This window comes from Magnolia sinica, chromosome 10, assembly GCF_029962835.1.
Source record: "Magnolia sinica isolate HGM2019 chromosome 10, MsV1, whole genome shotgun sequence".
NCBI classification, from domain to species: domain Eukaryota; kingdom Viridiplantae; phylum Streptophyta; class Magnoliopsida; order Magnoliales; family Magnoliaceae; genus Magnolia; species Magnolia sinica.
Window position 1 is genome coordinate 48,988,706 of NC_080582.1, and position 21,742 is coordinate 49,010,447.

At 38.7% G+C, this 21,742-nt stretch overlaps 1 protein-coding gene across 4 annotated transcripts in view; it reads left to right on the plus strand.

Annotated features, from left to right (window-relative positions):
* The window catches only part of LOC131258372 (uncharacterized), a 199,496-nt gene that overhangs the window by 155,481 nt on the left and 22,273 nt on the right, over positions 1–21,742 (plus strand). For 3 of the 4 annotated variants that reach the window (XM_058259652.1, XM_058259655.1, XM_058259654.1), the window contains 2 exons: positions 18,803–18,988; positions 20,696–21,015. In XM_058259652.1, coding sequence (XP_058115635.1) covers positions 18,803–18,988; positions 20,696–21,015 — 506 coding nt within the window. The remainder of the gene's footprint in view (positions 1–18,802; positions 18,989–20,695; positions 21,016–21,742) is intronic. The other variant, XM_058259656.1, reaches the window with a different exon arrangement.

Sequence of the window (21,742 nt, forward strand, 5' to 3'; positions counted from 1 at the left end):
ACGTCAATGCAACAGCAGCTGCTGCTGCATGGATGGCTTGGAAAAACACATGCCTCATGGTCAACCCACAGTTGCTGACGTCAATAGCAGCATGAGCTGCTGGACAGCTCAAATATACAACACGTTATAGGGTGGGCCCCACCATCCAAAACAACAGACGATTAGGATAAAAACCCATATATCAATGGTGATCCCCACGTCCAGATGGACGAACGAGATGAAACACATACCTCATGATCTGAGACGCACAGAACTGCTGATGCCAAAGTAGCAGGTGGAGTCCCACCGTCCAGACATCTGGACGGTGTGGATTGAAACGAATACATCAGGGTAGGTACGACCCACCGTCCCATGGGGACTGCAGGGATGGAATACACACATTGAAGGTAGGTCCACACGTGTGGGACCCACCATCTTTTAGAAAAACTGATATTTGAGTTTTTCCCTTAGTCCAGGGCTGCTGGACTGTGCCAGCGGCTGGCCCGTCCAGGCCTGCTGGGCCCACACCAAGATGGCCTCCCCTAGGACAGATGGATTGGATGAGTCACATACATGTGGTGGGTCTTACATGGGTGGGATCCATGGCTGGACATTGTGAATAAAGCACATACATCATGTGGTGCCATGAGGATGGGCCACCACGGTTTGGATCAAGTTGTTATTTGTGATTTCCTTCATCCGGGGTTGTCCCGCAATGGACAACAATGTGGGCTCCACCAATTGGATCAGGCAGAAAAGGGGGGGGGGGGGGAGAGAGAGAGAGAGAGAGAGAGAGAGAGATTGTACGTGTGCGAGGGAGGAGCTCCGCCACTATGAGCTCCTCTCCGTTTACAACACGTACATCAAATGAGTCCCACCACAAGTGGGCCCTCACATCATCAATTCCATGCCAGAAAACACAAATTTAATCCTAGAAAAGCAACCACCGTTGGATCTTCTTGGTTCCTTGATCTCCCAAGCTCCTATGCTTCCTCTTTGATGGAGGATGATGAGAATTGAAGGGTTAGATGGTGAGGATCTTCGGTAGGAAGTGGGCCACACTAGGCTCTCCTTAGAGCTTGGTCGGTCCACTCTCTTGGGATTGCTTGGGAGAATTGGTTCGAGAAAATGAGAGAGAGGATGGGTTGTTGTAAGGGAGATGGGATAGAAGGTATGGACTCTCTTGACTTGTTGGTAAGAAAGGAATGGCTAGGTGTGGGTGTTGTTGACTTTTGGGTGAGAGAGGGATGGGTAGGGTATGGATTGTACTTTGATTGGTTGATGTGATGGGTTTGTAGAGTTTCTCTCGGGATTTGCAACATGTGGCATTTCTTTGGAATATACGCGGACTCACAACTCCTAGTTAGGGTATCGCATTGGTGCACAGGACGTGGCGTTGGAACTGCGGCGACGGCGCATTCACAAGGTTATAAGTCTCGGGTTGAGTCGACTTTGATCGACAAGATGTGACTCCGGGTCGCGTGCAAATGTCGATTATAGGTCGCGAGTCGCTGAAATTCAACGGGGAGGATCGCGATAGTTTACGGAATGGTACTGACTAAGATACGGGTCTTACACATCAGGACCTACTTCATCTCATTAACCTGGTGGATTGAAATCCGACTTGTTTAGACCACATCCTAGTGATTTTGATTTGGATTAGTAAGATTTCTTATGGACTGTCCATCCTAATATTGCGCTTATAAAATGGATAGATTGTAAGGATATATGACACGTACATTATAGTGGGCCCCATAATCAGGTATCCCAGACATCTTGGTGAATTGAAGTGGTTCTAATAAAGACCACATGGAGATAATGTATTTGGAAATGGTGGTCCATTAAACCACTAAATCATTTTGGAACGTCTTTCACCTGTTTAGCTACTTCAGTCCCTACCATGATGTTTGTGTCGTATCCACATCATCCATCCATTTAGAGCAATCATTCTAGGGAATGCAGTAGATCCAAAGCTCAAGTGGACTTCACCACATAAAATAGTTGAGATTGATTGCTTACCATTAAATTTTCTTAGAGTCACGGAAGTTTTTGATCTAGTTGATATTTGTGTTTTCTCTTTTTCAATGTCTGTGTGAACTTATGAACATGTTGGATCTAAAATAAACATCATGGTTGGCCTTAGTAAGGTTTCAATTATGGATTTCACTATCCCCATTATTTTCTATAATGGGGTTGATTGCAGCTTTAGACCTGCTTCATTTTTGGGCTCATTCCCTAAAATGATCTCCACAAATGGATGGATGGTGTGGATAAAACACATACATCATGGTGGGGCCCATAAAACTTCCCGACATCAATTCAATAGGTAGCTATTCTGAAGCTGTTAGTAGTTAATCCGCGTCTAAAATCCCTATGATTTCCTTTTTAAAATTGAGAAATATCTACCGACTTTGCCAAGAAGCCAGCCTACATTTCACAACCAATGAACTGTAAATGAAGGGTTATAAATCATTAAAAATCAAACAATGAGATTTTGTCATTATGCATCACTTACTACTGTTTTACTGTGGAGATGAAAAAACATACAGGCCCATAATCACCACATATTAGTTAAAATTTTTTTTTTTTTTAAATAAATAAATAAATAAACGGTGACGAATAACATAGTGTGTGATCTTATCGAATAGCGGGAGCTAGATATATGTAGGTAATGAGAGAAATTCTTTTACCTTAAAGATGAAGGGAAGAATGTTCTCGGTGAGACTCACCAGTTTGGTGAACAGTCTTCTCTACAATCAGTCTATATATGTAAGTTTATATTATTTGTGTATGCCTTAGAACACCCCTATTGCGCTACCAACAACAAAAGATTTCGATATTAATCCCCAGTAGAGTCGTCAGTTTGTTCGAACTTGGAAATCACATGTTTTCATGTGTCTTTTGTTTATCTGAGGAAAGGTGAACTCAGAGGCATTCACAAATAAAATATAAATAGCATTTATTATTTACATTATGTAAATAAAATGAAATGCCAGACTTCTTCATCATGATTTTTAGTTGTTTGAAAATTTTCAAAATTTGGTGAAATATGTGATCATAGTAATTTCTCGCTGTTTGTTTTTCTAAATGCTTCCAACATGATGTGTACATGAACTTGAAACTGACAACTTCGGTGGATTAGCAGAGCCACCTATGTAGGTTGATTGCATCACTATGGGCCCACTTCCATTTGCGAATCTCCATTTCACGATGTCCATCAGGACGTACTTCATCTCATTAACCTGGTGGATTGAAATCCAACTTGTATGGACCACATCCTAGTGATTTTGATTTGGATTAGTAAGATTTCTTATGGACTTCCATCCTAATATTGCGTTTATAAAATGGATGGACTGTGAGGATATATGACACGTACATTATAGTGGGCCTCATAATCAGGTATCCCAGACATCATGGTTATTTGAAGTGGTTCTTATAAAGACCACATGGCGATGATGTATTTGGAAATGGTGGTCCATTAAACCACTGAATCATTTTGGAACGTCTTTCACCCGTTTAGCTACTACAGTCCCTACCATGATTTATGTGTTGTATCCACATCGTCCATCCATTTAGAGCAATTATTTTAAGGAATGCAGTAGATTCAAAGCTCAAGTGGACTCCACCACAAAAATGAGTTGAGATTGAATGCTTACCATTAAAATTTCTTAGGGTCACGGAAGTTTTTGATATAGTTGATATTTTTGTTTTCTCTTTTTCAATGTCTATGTAAACTTATGAACATGTTGGATCTAAAATAAATACCATGGTTGGCCCAAGGAAGCTTTCAATTGTGGATTTCACTATCCCCACTATTTTTTGTAATGGGGTCCATTGCAGCTTTAGATCTGATTCATTTTTGGGCTCATTCCCTAAAATGATCTCCACAAATGGATGGATGGTGTGGATAAAACACATCCATCATGGTGGGGCCCATAAAACTTCGGGATATCAATTCAATAGGTAGCTACTCTGAAGCTGTTAGTAGTTAATCCGCATCTATAATCCCTATGATTTCCTTTTTAAAATTGAGAAATATCTACTGATTTTGCCGAGAAGCCAACCTACATTTGACAAGTAATGAATTGTAAATGAAGGGTTATAAATCATTAAAAATCAAACAATGAGATTTTGACATTATGCATCACTTACTATTGATACAGTGATGGATTACATAGAGCGTGATCTTACCAAATATTCGGAGCTATATAAATGTAGGTTATGAGAGAAATTCTGTTACCTTAAAGATGAAGGGAAGAATGTTCTCGACGAGAGTCACCGGTTTGGCGCCTTTGTGGAGTCACCAGTTTTACGCCTTTGTCGGCGCCAAACGGTCTTCTCTACAATCAGTCTATATATGTAAGTTTATATTATTTGTGCATGCCATAGAACACCCTTATTGCACTAGTAACAACTAATGATTCCGAGTTTGATACCCAATAGAGTCGTCAGTTTGTTAGAACACGGAAATCACATGTTTTCATGTGTTTTTTGTTTATATGAGGAAAGGTGAACTCAAAGGTTCACAAATAACACGAACAAACATATCAAGTTAGGGTGCTAGTGAGACATTTATTCACGAGATTTCAGGTTTGTACATTCCAGGTTGTGGTCTAGCATGATCCCCTAAGGGCCCGTTTGGCCGGGTGGATTGGAAGGGATTGAATGGTAATAGGGTGGATGGCATGGATTTCTAGGTAATGATGGCGTTGTCAGTGGATTGTCTCGAGATCCATGGGATTGCTATATCCCTGGATTGCTAAATCCGGTCTGTTTGGCACGCCCAGCTAATCCCGGGATTAAACCTTCTCATCCCTTCCAATCCCTCAAACCAAACACGTCCCGGGCAAATTTGAACGGTTTGGGGTGGATTGGATGGGATTTAAAGGTAATGATGGTGTTGTCAGTGGATTGTCTTAAGATCCATGGGATTGGGATCAGACCACCGACTCTGTTTGGCGCCCGGCCAATCCTGGGATTTAACTTCCAATCCCTTCCAATACCCTCCAATCCCTTCCAATCCGACCGGCCAAACGGGCCCTAATTAAATCATTTAGATTACCCGTGATTAAAAGGTAAAAGATGATATTTGCAAGGGGACTATGTCCTTTAAGATAGGTGCTGCCCAGGCCATTATGAGGACTGTTTAAATAGTATCAAGCTAATTATCTAACCCACACTATTTTAGCAAGTCTAGTGTTTATGTCCCATTTCTTTCGATTCTGGGCAAGATGACTGATTATCATCTAATTGAGTCGTGCAACACTGGGCCCGCCCCTATCTCTGTGATGTGTGATCACTGGAAGACTTGTTGTGATTCTGGACATGCTCGGGTAATGTCTGTTGAAAAATGTTTGGGATGGATAGGGCGTTGTCTGACTCAGATTGGTGAGGATTCTTAGCATTGACATGATTCTCATGAAGGAGATCTACTTTTCATAAGCTTGTTATTTGTCCTTATTTAGAAATTTTGTATGTTATTTGATTTTTAATAGAGGATAGTCCCCTACAGACATGACAATAGTCAATCATCTGGATTTATATTTGAGCTAGGCATGTTGAGCATGCTGATATGACATCATGTTCCCATAAATAGCATGAAATGCACATATGGATTCAAATTACTAGCATAGTTGTTGCATGAAAGTTATAGTTACACGGTTATTGCATTTTTTGAATTCCGAGGCGCTTGGAAATGCATGTTATACATAAATTGGGCCGTTCATTATCTCTTTAGGCCATTCGGAACTCTGCAGTTATCTAGAATAGTCCTAGGGAGGTTCAGGACTCAATCTGAGCCCTAAAGGTCAATGTAAAAGGGGGAATTCATAGCTTCATGGGGCGCTGCGCGGAGTGTACATATGGGTGGGTAGTTGTGCAAGTGCGTGGGCGCATAAGCACAGCCACGTAGGCGCACTGGCATGGGCAAGGGCGTGGGCACGAGCATGGGTGCGGGCGCAGACGTAGTTTGGGTTTTATCGGAGGCATTACAACCTACCGGCAATCTGCTACTGAGGGTTTCAATGATGGAAAAGAGATTTCATCATTGGAAAATGTATTTTGGTAATGAATAAGGGATCCCTATCGACGGAGAAGGGATTCTAGTAGCGGCAAAGGGGTTCCAATTGACAGGAATGGGATCCCGACATAGTCCTTAGTTTCTCCCTAGTGTCTAGTGGTTAAAGGATGAATCAAAGTGTCCTTATTAAGCACTGAAGTGAGGTATTTATATATAAGCAGTGATCTGCGGAAGTACACAAAGATGATCAAGTAAAGTATTCCAATTGCACAACTAAGCCCAATCACAAAGACTCCGAATTTAACATGGAAAAACCCTTTCAGAAAAAACCATGGCACAAAGTGACAAATATCACTATGAAAGCAGAAATTACAAGAGATAGAGAGAATACTTGATTCGAACAAGCCTCAAATCTCCCCTCACAAGTCCTTTATAACCGTAGGAACGAATTAGAATGCTCTTGGATACACCCTAATCCCGATTACACCCATATTTACAACCTTTAGAAAAATCACAATCGGAATCGGAAACAAATCCCACAAATATGCAACTATGTGTAACTCTATGCAACGGTTCGATGGAACCTTCGATGAGACTTCAATGGCATCAACAGACTGTCAATGCCATTGAACCCCTTCAATGTCATCAAACTAAAGACTAAAACGTTTCAGCGATAAATCATGGATTTTCCAGATTTTTTCGATGGCATCGAGCAAGCCTTCAATGTTATCTAATAGCCTTCAATGGCATCGAACCTCTTTCGATGGCATCAAGCAGGACACTTAAAGTGTCCAGTAACCAATGTGAAAAATTCTGAATTTTTACGATGGCATCGAGCAGCCTTTGATGGCATCGAAGAGTCCTCGATGGCATCGAACCTATCATCGATAGACCTCTTGATTTACAAATTTAAGACATCAATCAATAATCTCCACCATGTCTTCAATCGCCATTCTTCATAGGTCATTTTTCCTCTTCTCTAATTTTTTTCTTGCATCATAGCTCCATCATCGCTTCTAGTGCACACTCTGTCTTCCTTTACGTCTTCACCAAGCCTAGAGAAGTTGCACATAATTTGAACTTCTATAAGGGAACCACCTTAATGAGCATGTCTATCAGATTCACACTCATGTGAATCTTCTCCATAGTTATGCCTCCTTCCTCAAGCACCAGTCGGATGAAATGGTGATGAACATCAATGTGTTCAGTACGTGACTGATAAATAGAATTTTTAGCCAAATTGATAGCGCTTCTACTGTCACAATTAACCTGCATGGCCTCGTGTTAAAGCCCCAATTGATTTATCAACCCCCTCAACCAAACACCTTCCTTAAATGCCTTCGTCACTGCCATGTACTCAGCTTCAGTTGTGGAAAGAGACACCACAATATGAAGCTTCGACATCCAACTGATTTCTCTACCTGCTAGCATAAATGAGTAACTTAAAGTCGACTTTCTAGAATTCACACTGCCTACATAATCAGAATCCACATATCCTACGAACTTGGCCCCTGATTTCTCAAAAGATAAGACGTAATCATGCATATCTCGAATGTATCGAAGTAGCCATTTCAATGCTTCCCAGTATTGCTTTCTGGAGTTATACATGTATCTTCTAACAATACCAACCACATTGGAAATATCTGGTCTAGTACAGACCATGGCATACATCAAACTGCCAACTACATTCGAATAAGGCACAAGAGACATTTCCTGATTTTCTTCATCAGTTTTAGGACACTGTTCAGAAGAAAAGTTAAAATGAATCGTATGAGGAACACTGACCAGCTTTTCCCTATCCATCTTATACTTCATCAACACCTTCTCAAGGTATTCCTTCTAAGATAACCAAAGTACGCTCCTTTTTCAGTCTCTATGTATATTAATGTCAAGAACACTTTTTGTAGCCCCCGGGTCTTTCATCTTGAATGTCCTTGATAACTGAGTATTTAATAAATTAATCTCAAACATGATATGATTGATGATTAGCATGTCATCAACATATAACACTAGGATAATGAACTTCTCATCACTCAGTGTCTTGTAATAAACACAATGATCATATACACTCCTAATGAACTTCTGATTCACTATAAAAAAATCAAACTTTTGTGTACCACTACCTAGGCGACTGTTTCGGGATGTACAACGACATCTTTAACCTGCAAGCCTTGTTCTATGCCCCTTTTATTTTGAAGTTGTTTTATTACTTTATGTATATTTGCTCTTTCAATTCCCCATGTAGGAAGGCAGTCTTCACAACCATTTACTTCAGCTCGAGATGGTATTGGGTAACTAGCACTAACACAATTCTAATAGATACTCACTTCACCACAGATGTTAATATCGGAGTGAAGTCGACACCTTATCTCTGAGCATATCTGTTCGCTACCAACCTTGTATTGTATTTATCATGTTTCTTCTTGAAGATCTACTTGCACCCGATCAATTTACAGCCAATGTGAAGATCCACTATCTCCCACGTCTTGTTCTTATACAATAAGTCCATCTCATCATCCATTATAACTTTTCACTTTTCGGTATCTGGCTTATGAGGAGCCTCCTAAAGAGTAAACAAATCCCCCTCATCCGTAATGAGGGTAGATGCGATATTTCAGACATCCCTGTATCTCGCCGATAACCTATGATCCCACGGAGGATTTCTTCTCATAGGTAGTTGCTTCACCTGTTCCTGTACCTCCGTCTACATCTTTGTCTAAGCCTATGTCTCATCTCTGTCAAGTTGAACGTCCACCCCCAACTTTTCCAGTTCCTCTTATTCATCCTTACGGAATAAGGATCCTTAATCGAATTTGACGTCGTGGATAATAATGATTTTCCATGTGACTTGGTCATATAACCTGTACCCCTTCACACCACTAACATAGCTAACCAAGATGTACTTTTTAGCTTTTTGGTCTAGCTTATCTCTCTCAATTGACGGTACATGAGAGTAAGAGTCATAACCAAATACATGAAATCTTAAGTAGTCTACCTTCTGACCACTCTATACTTCTTCTGAAATTTTATAATCAATGGTCATAGAAGGGAACGAATTCACTAAGTAGCAAACTTTGTTAATGACATCAGTCCACAATTCTTTATCCAACCTAACATTACTAATCGTGCATCAGGCCCTCTCTAAGATAGTCTAATTCATCCACTCAGCCACACTGTTCTACTCTTATGTGTGGCGCATTGTGTTATGCCTCACGATCCCTTCATCTTTACAATATTGATTAATTTCACTTGAAGTAAATTTTTTACAGTTATCTATCCTTAAAACATTCACCTTTCGCCCTGATTGCTTTTCTAACATTACTTGAAATTGATGAAAACATCAGATTTATTTTTCATAAAATAAATCCACACTTTCTTGGAGTAGTCGTCAATAAATGTGACGAACCATGACAACCCTCTGACAGAAACCATGGGAGTCGGCCCTCATACATCGGAATGCACATAATCAAGAACACCCTTATATACATATTTTTTAGATTTAAAAGATAACCTTGAATGTTTATCATATATATAATGCTCGCATATACTTAAAGCAAAAACTTTAAAAATTGGAATTAAACAACGGTCAGAAATTATCTTTATGCCCGGCTCGCTCATCTAGCCCAGACATGCATGCCACATATGTGCAGATGTGGAATCCACTACAGACGCTACAACTCCACTCAATGAAGTGCTCCCAATTAACCTATAAAGGTTCCCACTCCTCTGTGCCTTCATAACAACGAGTGCCCTTTTTGAGACTTTAAGGACACAATTAAAAGCGGCGAACTTTCACCCAAGCGCCTTGAGTGCTTCAAGAGATATCAAGCTCTTCCTAATGTCAGGAACGTGTCTCACCTCGGTCAATATACACTACATACAATCAAACGTCTTGATGTGCACTGATCCAACACCCACCACATTATAGGCATTATCATTCCCCATAAATACTTAGTCACCATCGCACTCTTTGTAACTAGTGAACCAACTTCAATGATGAGTCATGTGATATGATGCCCCAATATCTAGAATCCACTCATCCCTATGATCATCGTATAAGTGTTTGACCAGAGATACTGACAACATGTTACTTCTACTTATACCTTCATTAAACTCGACAGTGTTGGCTTCCCTAGACGAAGCCTCTGAGTTCCCTTTTATTCGCTTATGATTTATACGATCCTTCTTCATATGTCTAGAGAACCCATAGTTCCAGCACTTTAATTTTCCATTGCCCTCGCCCTTGGATTTGGATCTCAATCGAGAAGATTCACTATCTCACGTAGAATTCTGTCCCCTCATAACCAATGCATCAATAGAGGCACCCATGTTAACATTTTTCTTTCTCATCACTTTTCCTTGAATGACTTAGATAACGATATCGACACTAAGTAACTATATACCAGTACACAACGAGTCCTTGAATGACTCATACGAACCGAAAGAAAATTTAATAGGATGCTTGCCTGATATTCATCCTTAATTGTTTCCTCTAAATCCAATAATTTGTAAATCATCTTATTAAAGTTGTTAATGTGGGCCTCAACATCACCTCCCTCTGCCATCTTTAGATTGAACAACTGAAGCTTCAAGTATAGGTGATTTCCAAAAGATTTCTTCGCAAAGATGTCCTCTAACTTCGCCTATAAACTTATTGCAGTTTTTTCTCTCATGACATTATAGAGGACCTCTTCCGTTAGGCACAATTGGATGGAGGTTCTCACTTTTTTATCTGTTTTGTTCCATTCACCATCTATCATAGATTTCGGTTGCTTCTCAAGGAGTGCATAATCCAATCCTTGCTAAACTAAGAGACCTGTCATCTTGACCTTCTAATGTTCAAAATTATTTTTCTTAGAGTATTTCTTAACCATTGAACTTAGGATTAGATGCCATTGATACTCTACTTTTGGATTCAACCTGTGCCCCAACGTTATTCTCTAATACCATTTGTTGGGGAATCGCGGAAGCACACAAAGATGAATCAAGTAAAGTATTCTAATTGCACAGCCAAGCCCAATCACAAAGACTCTAAATTTAACATGGAAAAACCCTTTCAATAAAAAACCACAGCACAAAGCGACAAATATCACTATAAAAGAAAAAATTACAAGAGATAGAGAGAATACTCGATTCGAGCAAGCCTCGAATCTCCCCTTACAAGCCCTTGAAAACCCTAGGAACGAATTAGAAAGCTCTTGGATACACCTTAATTACGATTACACCCATATTTATAGCCTCTAGGAGAATCACAATTGAAATCGAAAACAGATCCCATAGATATGCAACTCTACGTAATTCTGCGCGACAGTTCGATGGGACTTTAATGGCATCGATAGACTGTCGATGGCATCAAACCCCTTTAATGTGATCAAACTAAAGACCAAAACGTTCTAGAGAAATATCATGGATTTTTTGAATTTTTCTGATGGCATCAAGCAAGCCTTCGATTTTATCGAATAACCTTTGATGGCATCGAACAGGACACCTAAATTATTTAGTAACCAACATGGGAAATTCTAGATTTTTACGATGGCATCGAGTAGCCTTTGATGTCATCAAAGTCTACTCGATGGAATCGAAGCTGTCATCGACAGACTTGTTGATTTATAGATTTAAAACATCAATCAACCATCTCATCAATGAATGGAATGATGCCATGTGGCGAGTCTGCAGCTCCCTGATTGGCGATAAGCATAGAGCCCTGCCCGTCAGGTCTAGAAATGATATGTCTGTTTCTACGCCATGCAGGGTGTCTGTGCGGCTGCATCGGACACATGATGTGCTTCCATGCTTCTGTGCTTCCGAGTGTCCTTCGTGGTCGCATTCCTTCAATCAAACTATAAATCAATAGAAGTTAATATAAACATGAATCAAAGTAAGATAAATATCTAAACAAACAACAAGTTTCACCTCTTAACTTTAGCTAAGATATTAGCCAACCAAAGACATGATTGAAACCAAAACTCTTAAAGAAAACATAAAACCCAACTAGAAGAAGAAGATTGGGGAAGAAGGAAGGACTCTTTTAAGTTCTCCAACACTTTGCTCCACTCTTCCAACCCTAATTCGTGCTTATAAGCTCCTAAAAACACATATGTCTAAGCTTTGCATGAACCAACTTTGAAACAGCCTCAATCTTGCGCAAAAAATTACACTTTGGTCAGAATGAAGGTGGGCTTGGTCAGACCGAGTTAAGGCTGAAAATCCCACTTTCTCGTTGGATTTTTCTATGCAATTTCGGTCGGACCGATGTTGGGTTTGGTTGGACCGAATTAAGGCTGAAAATTCCACTTCTCGCAGTGTTTGGGAACTGTGGACTGCGCGCAATGCAGCTCATTTCGACGATAGGCCCATGTCATTGCCAACAATTATTTTCAGGGTCTCCAGATGGATCCAGCAGATTAGATCTCTCATTCAAGCTCCTGATTTAGGCTCCATGGTTGATAGTCTCTCTTCTCAAAGCCGGAAGCTCCCCCCTCCTTCTGTCCCCCACCCCCAAGGCCTGTAATTGTCAGGCGATTTAAACCGCCGGACCAGCGGCTAAAACTCAACACTGATGGTTCTTCACGTTGTAATCCTAGTGAGAGTGGGGGCGGTGGTGTCTGCCGGGATCAGTTGGGCTCGTTTATCTTCGCCTTCCACAAGAACTATCGGTTTTCTTCCAACACTTCAGCGGAAGCTAGGGCCATGCTTGACGGCCTCAACATTTGTGCTGAAATGGGCCTGCAGAATATCATTCTAGAAACTGACTCCAAGGTTATTGCTGATGAATTGAAGGTCTCGGGCTCCTCAAATCTGTGGAATATTTGGTATATCTTGGGGAAGATTAGAGATTTGTTCAGCAGGTTAAACGTCGTGATCTAGCATACTTATAGAGAAGGGAATGCCATGGCTGATGCACTAGCAAGGTTGGCTACTAACGGATCCCCCGACAGAACTGTCCTCCTTCACTCGCATCTCTCAAGGTCAGTTAGAGGGTCATTAGTCATAGAAAATTCAGGGATTGGTTCCATTAGAGGTTTATGTGGTCAGATTTTGGTCTTTAGGTTTTTGTCTTCCTTCCTTTTGTCTAGCCCTTTGTGTAGGTTTTTTCTCTTTTCTTTGGTCCAGGTGTAGCTTGAGGTATATGATAGGTGTGGCCGCCTCCCTTTTTGTTGGGGCTACCTAAATGATTGTAAAGTTTCAGATCAATGAATTTGGGGCTAGGGCCCTTTTTCCAAAAAAAAAAAATAAATCTTGATAGACCATATCAATGTCACCAGTTACTATTCTAATTAGTAGTTTATCGACTTATAAAATTCAGTTTTTGTCTAAATATTTTTTAGATATATCTTCTTAAGTGTGTAATGTCTTTTTAAAGTTTTAGCGAGTTTTGCCACCTACAAAAACTCCAAGAATTCATGTAGTTAGGTCTGCCCAAAATTGGTTGATTTTTAACCAGCCTTCGCTAACTCCCCGAATTAGTATAATGAATATCATATTCAAATTTTCTAATCATTTCTATTTCAATTTAGACTAATCGATCTTCGATCAATATTTTGAATCGCCTCAATCGGAGTAGTAAATTTATAGTTATGAATTTTACAAGTTGGATGATTCATGTTACCCATTGTTATGGACTAAATATCCTAAAAATTTATTTTAGTTCAAACTAACTCATCTTAACCTAAAATACACTCAAATCAGAGTGCAAGGAACATCCTAATTTAGTTTTTATGTTTTTATTTTAACATATCATCAAATCGGGAACCCTAATTTTTGGTTTCTATGTTCATATATAGCAATTAATAAAGGCGTGGTTTTAGGTTTCTATGTTCATCATTCCATATATCAATCAAGAGAAAAGTTCTAATGTCATATTTTTAATTTCAATGGTTTACAAATTATGAAATTGAGTGGGGTGCATAGCCTACATGTAACTCTAGGTTTTAGAAAAAGCCTCACTTTGATACCATTCTATCATGCCCTATAATTTGGATACAAAGTGTGCACCCTCATACCCGAGTTATGCAATATGACTCGTATACAAGTATACTAAAATTATACGTTCATATTATTTTCCAGAGGGTAAGTTTACATGTACTCTAAGTTCACAATCTCAAACATTTAATAAGAGATCTCACATTCAATTATTCTAATCACACACGTATATCACACACATAAGTTCACATGTTTATATCAATAAAAAAAAAGCTGAGTATTTTACTACAGACCACCCATTTGGGGCTTTATTAAAAGATTGACTAACAAATACTTTAACCATTTAGAATTTCCAACTACTCAACTAAAATCAGTTCAGAAATATAACTAAATAAATAACATAAACTAGACATGCTAGTGATTTAACACATTCAGCTCGTCTTCTTGAAGATAGGGCTACTTCCGTTGTGGATTGTCCACTATTTCATTTTCCTACACTGAAACTTGAGCAACTGTTTCATCGTCTAGTAAATTTGTATGGTTTTTCCATCAATATAATGCCAACTGGCCAGGCCCTGTGAGTGAACCCATCATGGTTCATGCACATCGTAATGAAAATAGAAAGACATGAATGTGATCATGAGATGCTTGGATGCGTGAATGCATCAAGTGGGTTGATCAGTCCACTTGCTTGAGTTAGATTATATCAACCCGTATCTCTCCTTTTTGGGGTAGGCTTCCACTATCTTAGTAGGCTTCCATATATTGTGAGCATCAAATGATGGTCCCCTATGTCATCCAATACTATAAGTACCTACAGGTCATCCAAGGAGAGCCATCAGGTATGAAATGCAAGTACGCGATGTATAACATAGATGCATGAGAATGATTGACGCATCATATTAGCAATTGTAACATATATGGCAGTACGTGGCATTTCATTTATAAGAAAATTCAATAAAGCACTTAATATAAAATAATCGCAATCAACAAAATAATCAAACAACTAATTTCATTACAATGGAGAGGAAACAGGTTGGGATCACTCACCTAAAATATGGTAATATGGATTTCGAGATGTTATCCCCAGATCAATTAAGTTTGCAATCACCTAAATAATTGAAACTTACATTATATTTTTATTGGTGTACCTCAGTACAATCAACACACCCATGGTTAATCATTTTCCCAAATTTGAAATTTGTATAGAAATGAAATAACCGTTATTTACTTTCTTTTTTATCTTTCTTTTCCTTTACAAAATTTCGGAGTGATTTCTTTTCAATGTGGGGCCCACTTAAATCAACCAAGGTATTCTAATCATCCCAATATAATAAGAAAATCAAGCTTATTAATAATTTATGACACATAATTAAAATATCAAAGTTCTAAATAACATATTGTCGACCAGTGGAACCGATCAAAATTTTTTTTTTATGTATTTTTATATTTTTTAATAGCAAAAATTGAAAACTTCTCAAGCCACAATAGTTGGATCAAGTTGATCCTGTGTCTTCCCTTTTTTTCTTTTTTTTTCTTTTTTCCACCAACCCTGAATTTTCATTGATAAAGACTCTAATTACATTTGGGTTTCTCCAGGAGAAAAAGGACCTAGGGAACGCCTATCATTAACTGACCCATGAAGAAAACACCAAAAAAATCCCCCAAGAAAACGAGATCCGACCAGCTAGGACTCTGTGATCGCCTCCAGGCCCACCTTATCAAGGAAAATTAGACCTCTAACCCGGGGAGGAAGGCCAAAAAAAAGACAAAAAAAGACAGGGGAGTTTGGTTTGAGTTGCCCAAGTGAGCCAAGGTGTCCGCTGGAGCATTTCCTTCCCTAAAGATATGAGAGAAATAAATCTGATCGATTGACAGTACCTTCGATCGATTAAAATAAATCTGAATTTTTAGCAAAATCTTCTGAACACTTATCATCCCTTTGAAACTACTTGTTCAATCGGTCGAAACTACTTGTTCGATTAGTCAAAATAACATTTTGATCAATCGAATTGTTTTATCGACTGGTCGAACACATTTTGATTTTCAGAATTTAGTTGATGGACCATTTGGACTATTTTCGATTGGTCGAAATGATCGCTCGACTGATCAAACCAACCTTATTTGCATTGTCTAGACAATCCGAAATTTATAACCTTTTAAGTTTTCTTATTTTTCTTAATTCCTTTGCTTTAAATGATCCATTGATCATCTCAGACAAATACGGACCGTCCATTGACCGCATAAAATTCTAAATTAGCAATAGGTTAATAAATCACTTAGGTCAAGATCATCTATGCTTTCAAAATCTAATTCAAATTATAATAAGTACGATTCTACCCTTTCATCTTTGTGGCCTATCAAACGGTTAGATCCACCCACACTTTCTACATGAAAAGTTAGATTTATTCTAGAATCAGCATAAATGGTGGGGATTAGATCATATCCGTCTGATCACTATCTTAGAATCTAAGACAGGGAGTGCATGACAATATCCTTTTTCATAGAGTGCCTTACAACATAGTAAATATGATAAGCAACTCGGGTTCTAATCGTGTTAACCATGTACTTAAGAGTAACATTAGTGTTATACGAGTGAGTGTCGGATAACAACCACTCTACATTCATAAATAGTCACTGAGCCATATTTATTAATTACCAGTTAAAGAGTACGGGAGCGGAGAATAAATAAGAGGTTCTTTGCTTTATTGTGTAAGATACCTTCCAACAAGTTAAGAGGACAGCCGAGTGGATTCCACTCCTAAATATTGGAGGGCGGACTGCATTCACTGTCACTATTCTGGACATAGGTGAGTGACTATGACTTGTCTCGATCGAGTTACCAATCAACTATCTTTTAGGAGAAAAGCACAAGTTAGCAGTTCCAAGATGACTGAACTTAGGAAATCTTAAGGTATGAGGGAACTTTCACACAGAACATGCATTGCACTCTTAGCCTCCATTCAAATTAATTCCTAGTACATTGTGGCTTCTTAAGTTTAGAAGGAACATGCAATATTATTACCTACGTGTCATGGCAAAGGTGCATTGTTTACACCTACAAAGAGCAAATTGCGCAATCTATGATCACGTTGGCATGAGTTTAGTACTGAATGATGATTCTCAACATGAGAATCTGAAGAACGATTCCAAAAATAACCCGGGGGTATTTATAAACAATTCCAGACCTAGGCTCGCTATTGTTGTTCATACTCTTCAAAGAAATATATGGTGACCGACTGCAAATCATGCTGCTCACTCAGAAGAATAATGTGACTAGCATTGTGACGTCAATTTCTTTAGTCCAATTCTTAAATGACTCATGCTCCACAAAGGGCTTCATGTGGTCTTTTCCTACTCGCGCTCCACTATTTCATGCAAGGGCATGAGCCGAAATCAATCTCTTCTTTTATTACTTTTTTCATTCAAAAACATGCCCCCACCCACTCTAAATAGGAGCAAATCAACTGAGTTTAGTCAAGTACTGAGCACGGGTAAAATACATTTCAGGACCCAGATTAGGAGCAATGCTGATTTAAGAAAATCATTCCGAGGTGAATAGAACGCCAAAAGTTGTTCGGAATTCCAAAACTGATCTTCATCTTATACATGCACTTGAAATTATTTCATTGCAGACCGCTTTATAAATGTCGGTCTCCATCAATCATTTTTTTAGTGCACTGCTTTTTTATCTTTCACTGCTTAGTAACACTGCCGCCATTTTTTGGAGTAGACACTCTCAATTCTGAAAGGCTAGGTCGCTCTCTCAATTGTAGAACTTTCAACAAACTTCAACTTTTAAGAGTACATATACACCACCCCCTTATTAAAGAGCAATTATAGGGTAAGACTCGTTGCGTCATTTTGATAAGTCAAGCAGTGTTGCCTTTGCCATCAAGGGAACGACTAGCCCTTAGGTATAATTTGGAGTTTTACTATTATTTTTATGCCATTGAAGTTCGACTCACACTCCCTTTCTTTCCTTATACAACATCATGTTAGCCGTCAAAAGGAATGATGGGGATATATCATCTTCCAATCAAAGTCGAATGCTAGCTAATATCCAAAAACCAACAATTATTCCAACACTGCTCTATCATCCTCACCCATTGCACTGGATACCCGAATTTCTCATGGGAGATAAATCCCATTACAACCTATGATATGCCTTCTCCATATCCAATAATAAGACTGCATTGCTTCCTCTCACTATGTAGTACAATTCCTCGGCCATCTCATTAGCTAAAGAAACCAAAGCACATTGCTTAATGACCTCAGTTTGAGGTGCCTGGTGCTACTACCAGCACGACAACTCTCCCTTGGATTTCCCCTTTAAGTTTTTATTTATTTTACTACTTTTACAAGTTCAATATTAACCATGAAACCATAATTTATATTTTAATTATCAATACATCCAGTCCAAAATTAATTGAGTCTCTGAGTCAACCCAACCCACGGGAAGGCAATAGTCCCGCTGATGGGCTGGCTAAACTGGGTGCAGAAATGCAATCTCAGTCCATGTTTAACTCAGTTAGGGAGCTTCCGCTGCTTATTAGAGGTATGTACAGGTTAGACAAAAGTGGTTTGGGTGCTATGAGGGAATCGCTTGTCACTCCATAGCAGTTCGCATCCCTCTCTCAGGTTTTTTTATTTTATTTTTGATATGATAGGCTCCCCGGGATTTTGTCTCCCCGGTCTGCCCGAATTCATGTAATCATCTGATACTTTTTAGAATGGAAAAAAGTTAATAAATTTTTTTTTTTTTAAAATAAAATAAAAATAAAAATAAATGACTAAAAGTTAGAGTTGTCAGGTTTTTGAACTTTTAACTAACTAGCTACTTGGTAACAAGCGTTATGACATCCTTTCAAAACCTTGCAGGTAACCCGCCTATAGAAGAGTTGGTGAAGAAAATTCTTAACATTGCTTCAACAGAGAAAAACTCTGCGCCAGTGGAAGTGTCCAAAGATGGTCAAAAAAATGCTGTGTTTGTGAAAATAGGGATTACGGAGCCAAATGAATACAAGCTTATAATGGTCATGGATAAAGAGAATAAACAAGAAGAAGGTAAGGGAATTTGCAATTCATTTTTCATTTCTTGTTCTTTGTGTAAATACAGTATTAGGAGTTTTGAACCTCTACAACTTATATACAAGGACCAACTGGTCCTACCAGCAATCACATGTTCATTGTTGTGGATTGCACATTGCCTACATATTATTATCTTGATCAAGTTATTTTTCCCATTCAAACAAAGGCCTTCCAAAATTGATGATATGACCGTCCTTATTCTTACCATCCACTTTCCGTGCCCTTAATTTTACTGATTTGATCATCTAATCATGATTATTAATGGGATCTCTGTTAAGCTTTTATGTACAAGCCATACCATCTACACCATCATATATGCCAAGGTGACAACCATGCAATATCAAAGTCATCCGTCCCGTTCTATTACGTTGTCACCAAGAAAGAAATGTGGTCTACTCTAAAGGTTAGCCAGTATGTTAGAAATAGATTGAAGGGTTAGGAAAAAAAAAAACTGCATCCTCAATGATATATTTTCTTTGAATCTGGATCCTCCTCTTGTCACAAACAAGAAAAATTTCTTTTCCTGCATCTTGATTGGTCCACAGTATCATTAATGTTGTCAGCATTACTGCATTAAATGTTGTGTGATGACGTGGCCTGGACCAATTAAATTGTAACAAATAAGAATTTCTTATTTGTGGCAAACAGAGGATCTGAATTCATTTTCTTTCATCAAGTATGACTCACCTAATACAGTTCGATGGATGGCTTGGATATCACCCTACATGTCATATCACAAATGTGTGGTGCGTACATGAGCTGCTTTAAGCATGTAGGTTCACTAAGCTCATCTCCAGGTCTTCATTAATGTCCAGTGGGCCTCTTTTGCAATGGTCTTTGTTGATCATAAGTGGGTCCACCGTTGCACCATGAAGGATACATACAAGGAATTTGTACAAGATGATAGCTCCTAAAACTAGACGTACATGACACAAAGTTAGATAGATATGTTTGCGTGAAAATGCATTGAAATTCGACTTGCTCACCAATTTTCTTATTAAATATAAGTGCATTCAATGTATTTGTGCAGCTTGGAAAAATCTTACTTCCTAGCTATTTATTGATAGGGCTTTGAGAATAGCAAGTGGTCAGAAAAAAGAAAAACATAAATAAATCTGAAGATCAAAATTTCATTGGGTAAAAGAATAATTTGGTTGGTTCTGACCTTTTACCTGCTGACCATGCAAAATGGGACATAATAATAAACCTTTTACCGACTTAATGTAAGCAATCGTTACATTTGTACTTTTGTGTCCATTTACATGCCATGCGTTAAGAACTTATCAACCCATGTTGTTTCTTCTTTCTTTCTTTTCCTTTTTCCTTTTTATGTTTTATTGTCCCATATGCCATTAAGATCAGCTGGATAAATAGCCAATATATAAATGTGTGGATTACTTGATAACCAATATGGAGACTCCCTTGACTCAGGAGCAGAAGATTGCATCCCCAAATAACTTTTGTACTTGATAAGCCCACAAATAACTAACATTTGCGGTGGAAAGGGAAAAAATTATTATACAAGTAGATGTTAGTTTTTTATATTTAAGTGCTTCTCTTCAGGATATTTACTACGAAACTCTTATAATTCTTATATTTAACATCTTCATGAAGTAGGGCCATTAACCTCAATAAGCTCTTGCATCTGTATTATGAAGTTTATTACCTACAACAAATTGACAGGTAAACAGGAGACTCCAATCTTAGTCGCTGCAAGAATGGGGGTGAAGGAGATGGTGCAAACTATTCTGAAACATATTCCTGTGGCCATTGAAGACGTTAATCGAGATGGCAAGAATGTTGTCCTACTGGCTGTGGAGAATAGGCAACCGCATGTGTACAAGTTCTTACTAGATAAGTACTCTTACAAGGAGAGGGTGTTTCATAAACTGGACAATGATGGTAACAGTGCCCTACACCTTGCGGCAACATGTGGGCAAAATCGGCCATGGCGTATCCATGGTGCAGCACTACAATTGCAATGGGAGATCAAGTGGTACAAGGTGCAAAATCTCTCTCTTGTGTGTGAACGTGTATTAGTTATAAGCCCTATATTCCCCTGTGAAGCATATATTTGGGATTTGATCATTCATATGTCGGGCCCTACAATGGATCGGCTGTACTAGAAATATCATAACCAGTGAGATGATCATAGAAACTAATTGGACTTCTTTCATCAAGGTCCATCATGGTTGAGCATTTTTCTAATCATGAATCTTTAATCAACTAAAGTCCTCTAACTAGGGGCTAGGATTATAACCATCATGTTACTTTCAAGATACAGCCATCCATTATAATGCCTAGCAGATGAACGGTCAAGTTCGCCCACTTGTATGAAGATAAAGTTATTACTAGCTAAGCAAAATATAATTATATCAGCGGATACCTTTCCTGTAATGCCCTAATAGCCCGGCACTCGAGTACGGATAGTTGGATCCTGAATTCGAGGTTATTAACTAAATAATGTGCGAATGCACTAATAGCAAACTTTGTAACGCCCCAGTTTTTTTCCGCTCGAGTATAGAGCTCTTGCAATGGAAACCTAAGTATCACACTTAGGGAAGTAGTCCACGTGGATATGCTTCCCATTCTACATATAGTTAGATTCTTATCTGACCACAATATGTTGGAGTAGTAAAAAATTCATCAAAACACATAAGTTGTGCGACTGCACAACTAGAATGAGTTTAGAATGAGTTGCGCGGGTGCATGAAAGAGAAGAACTTAGGG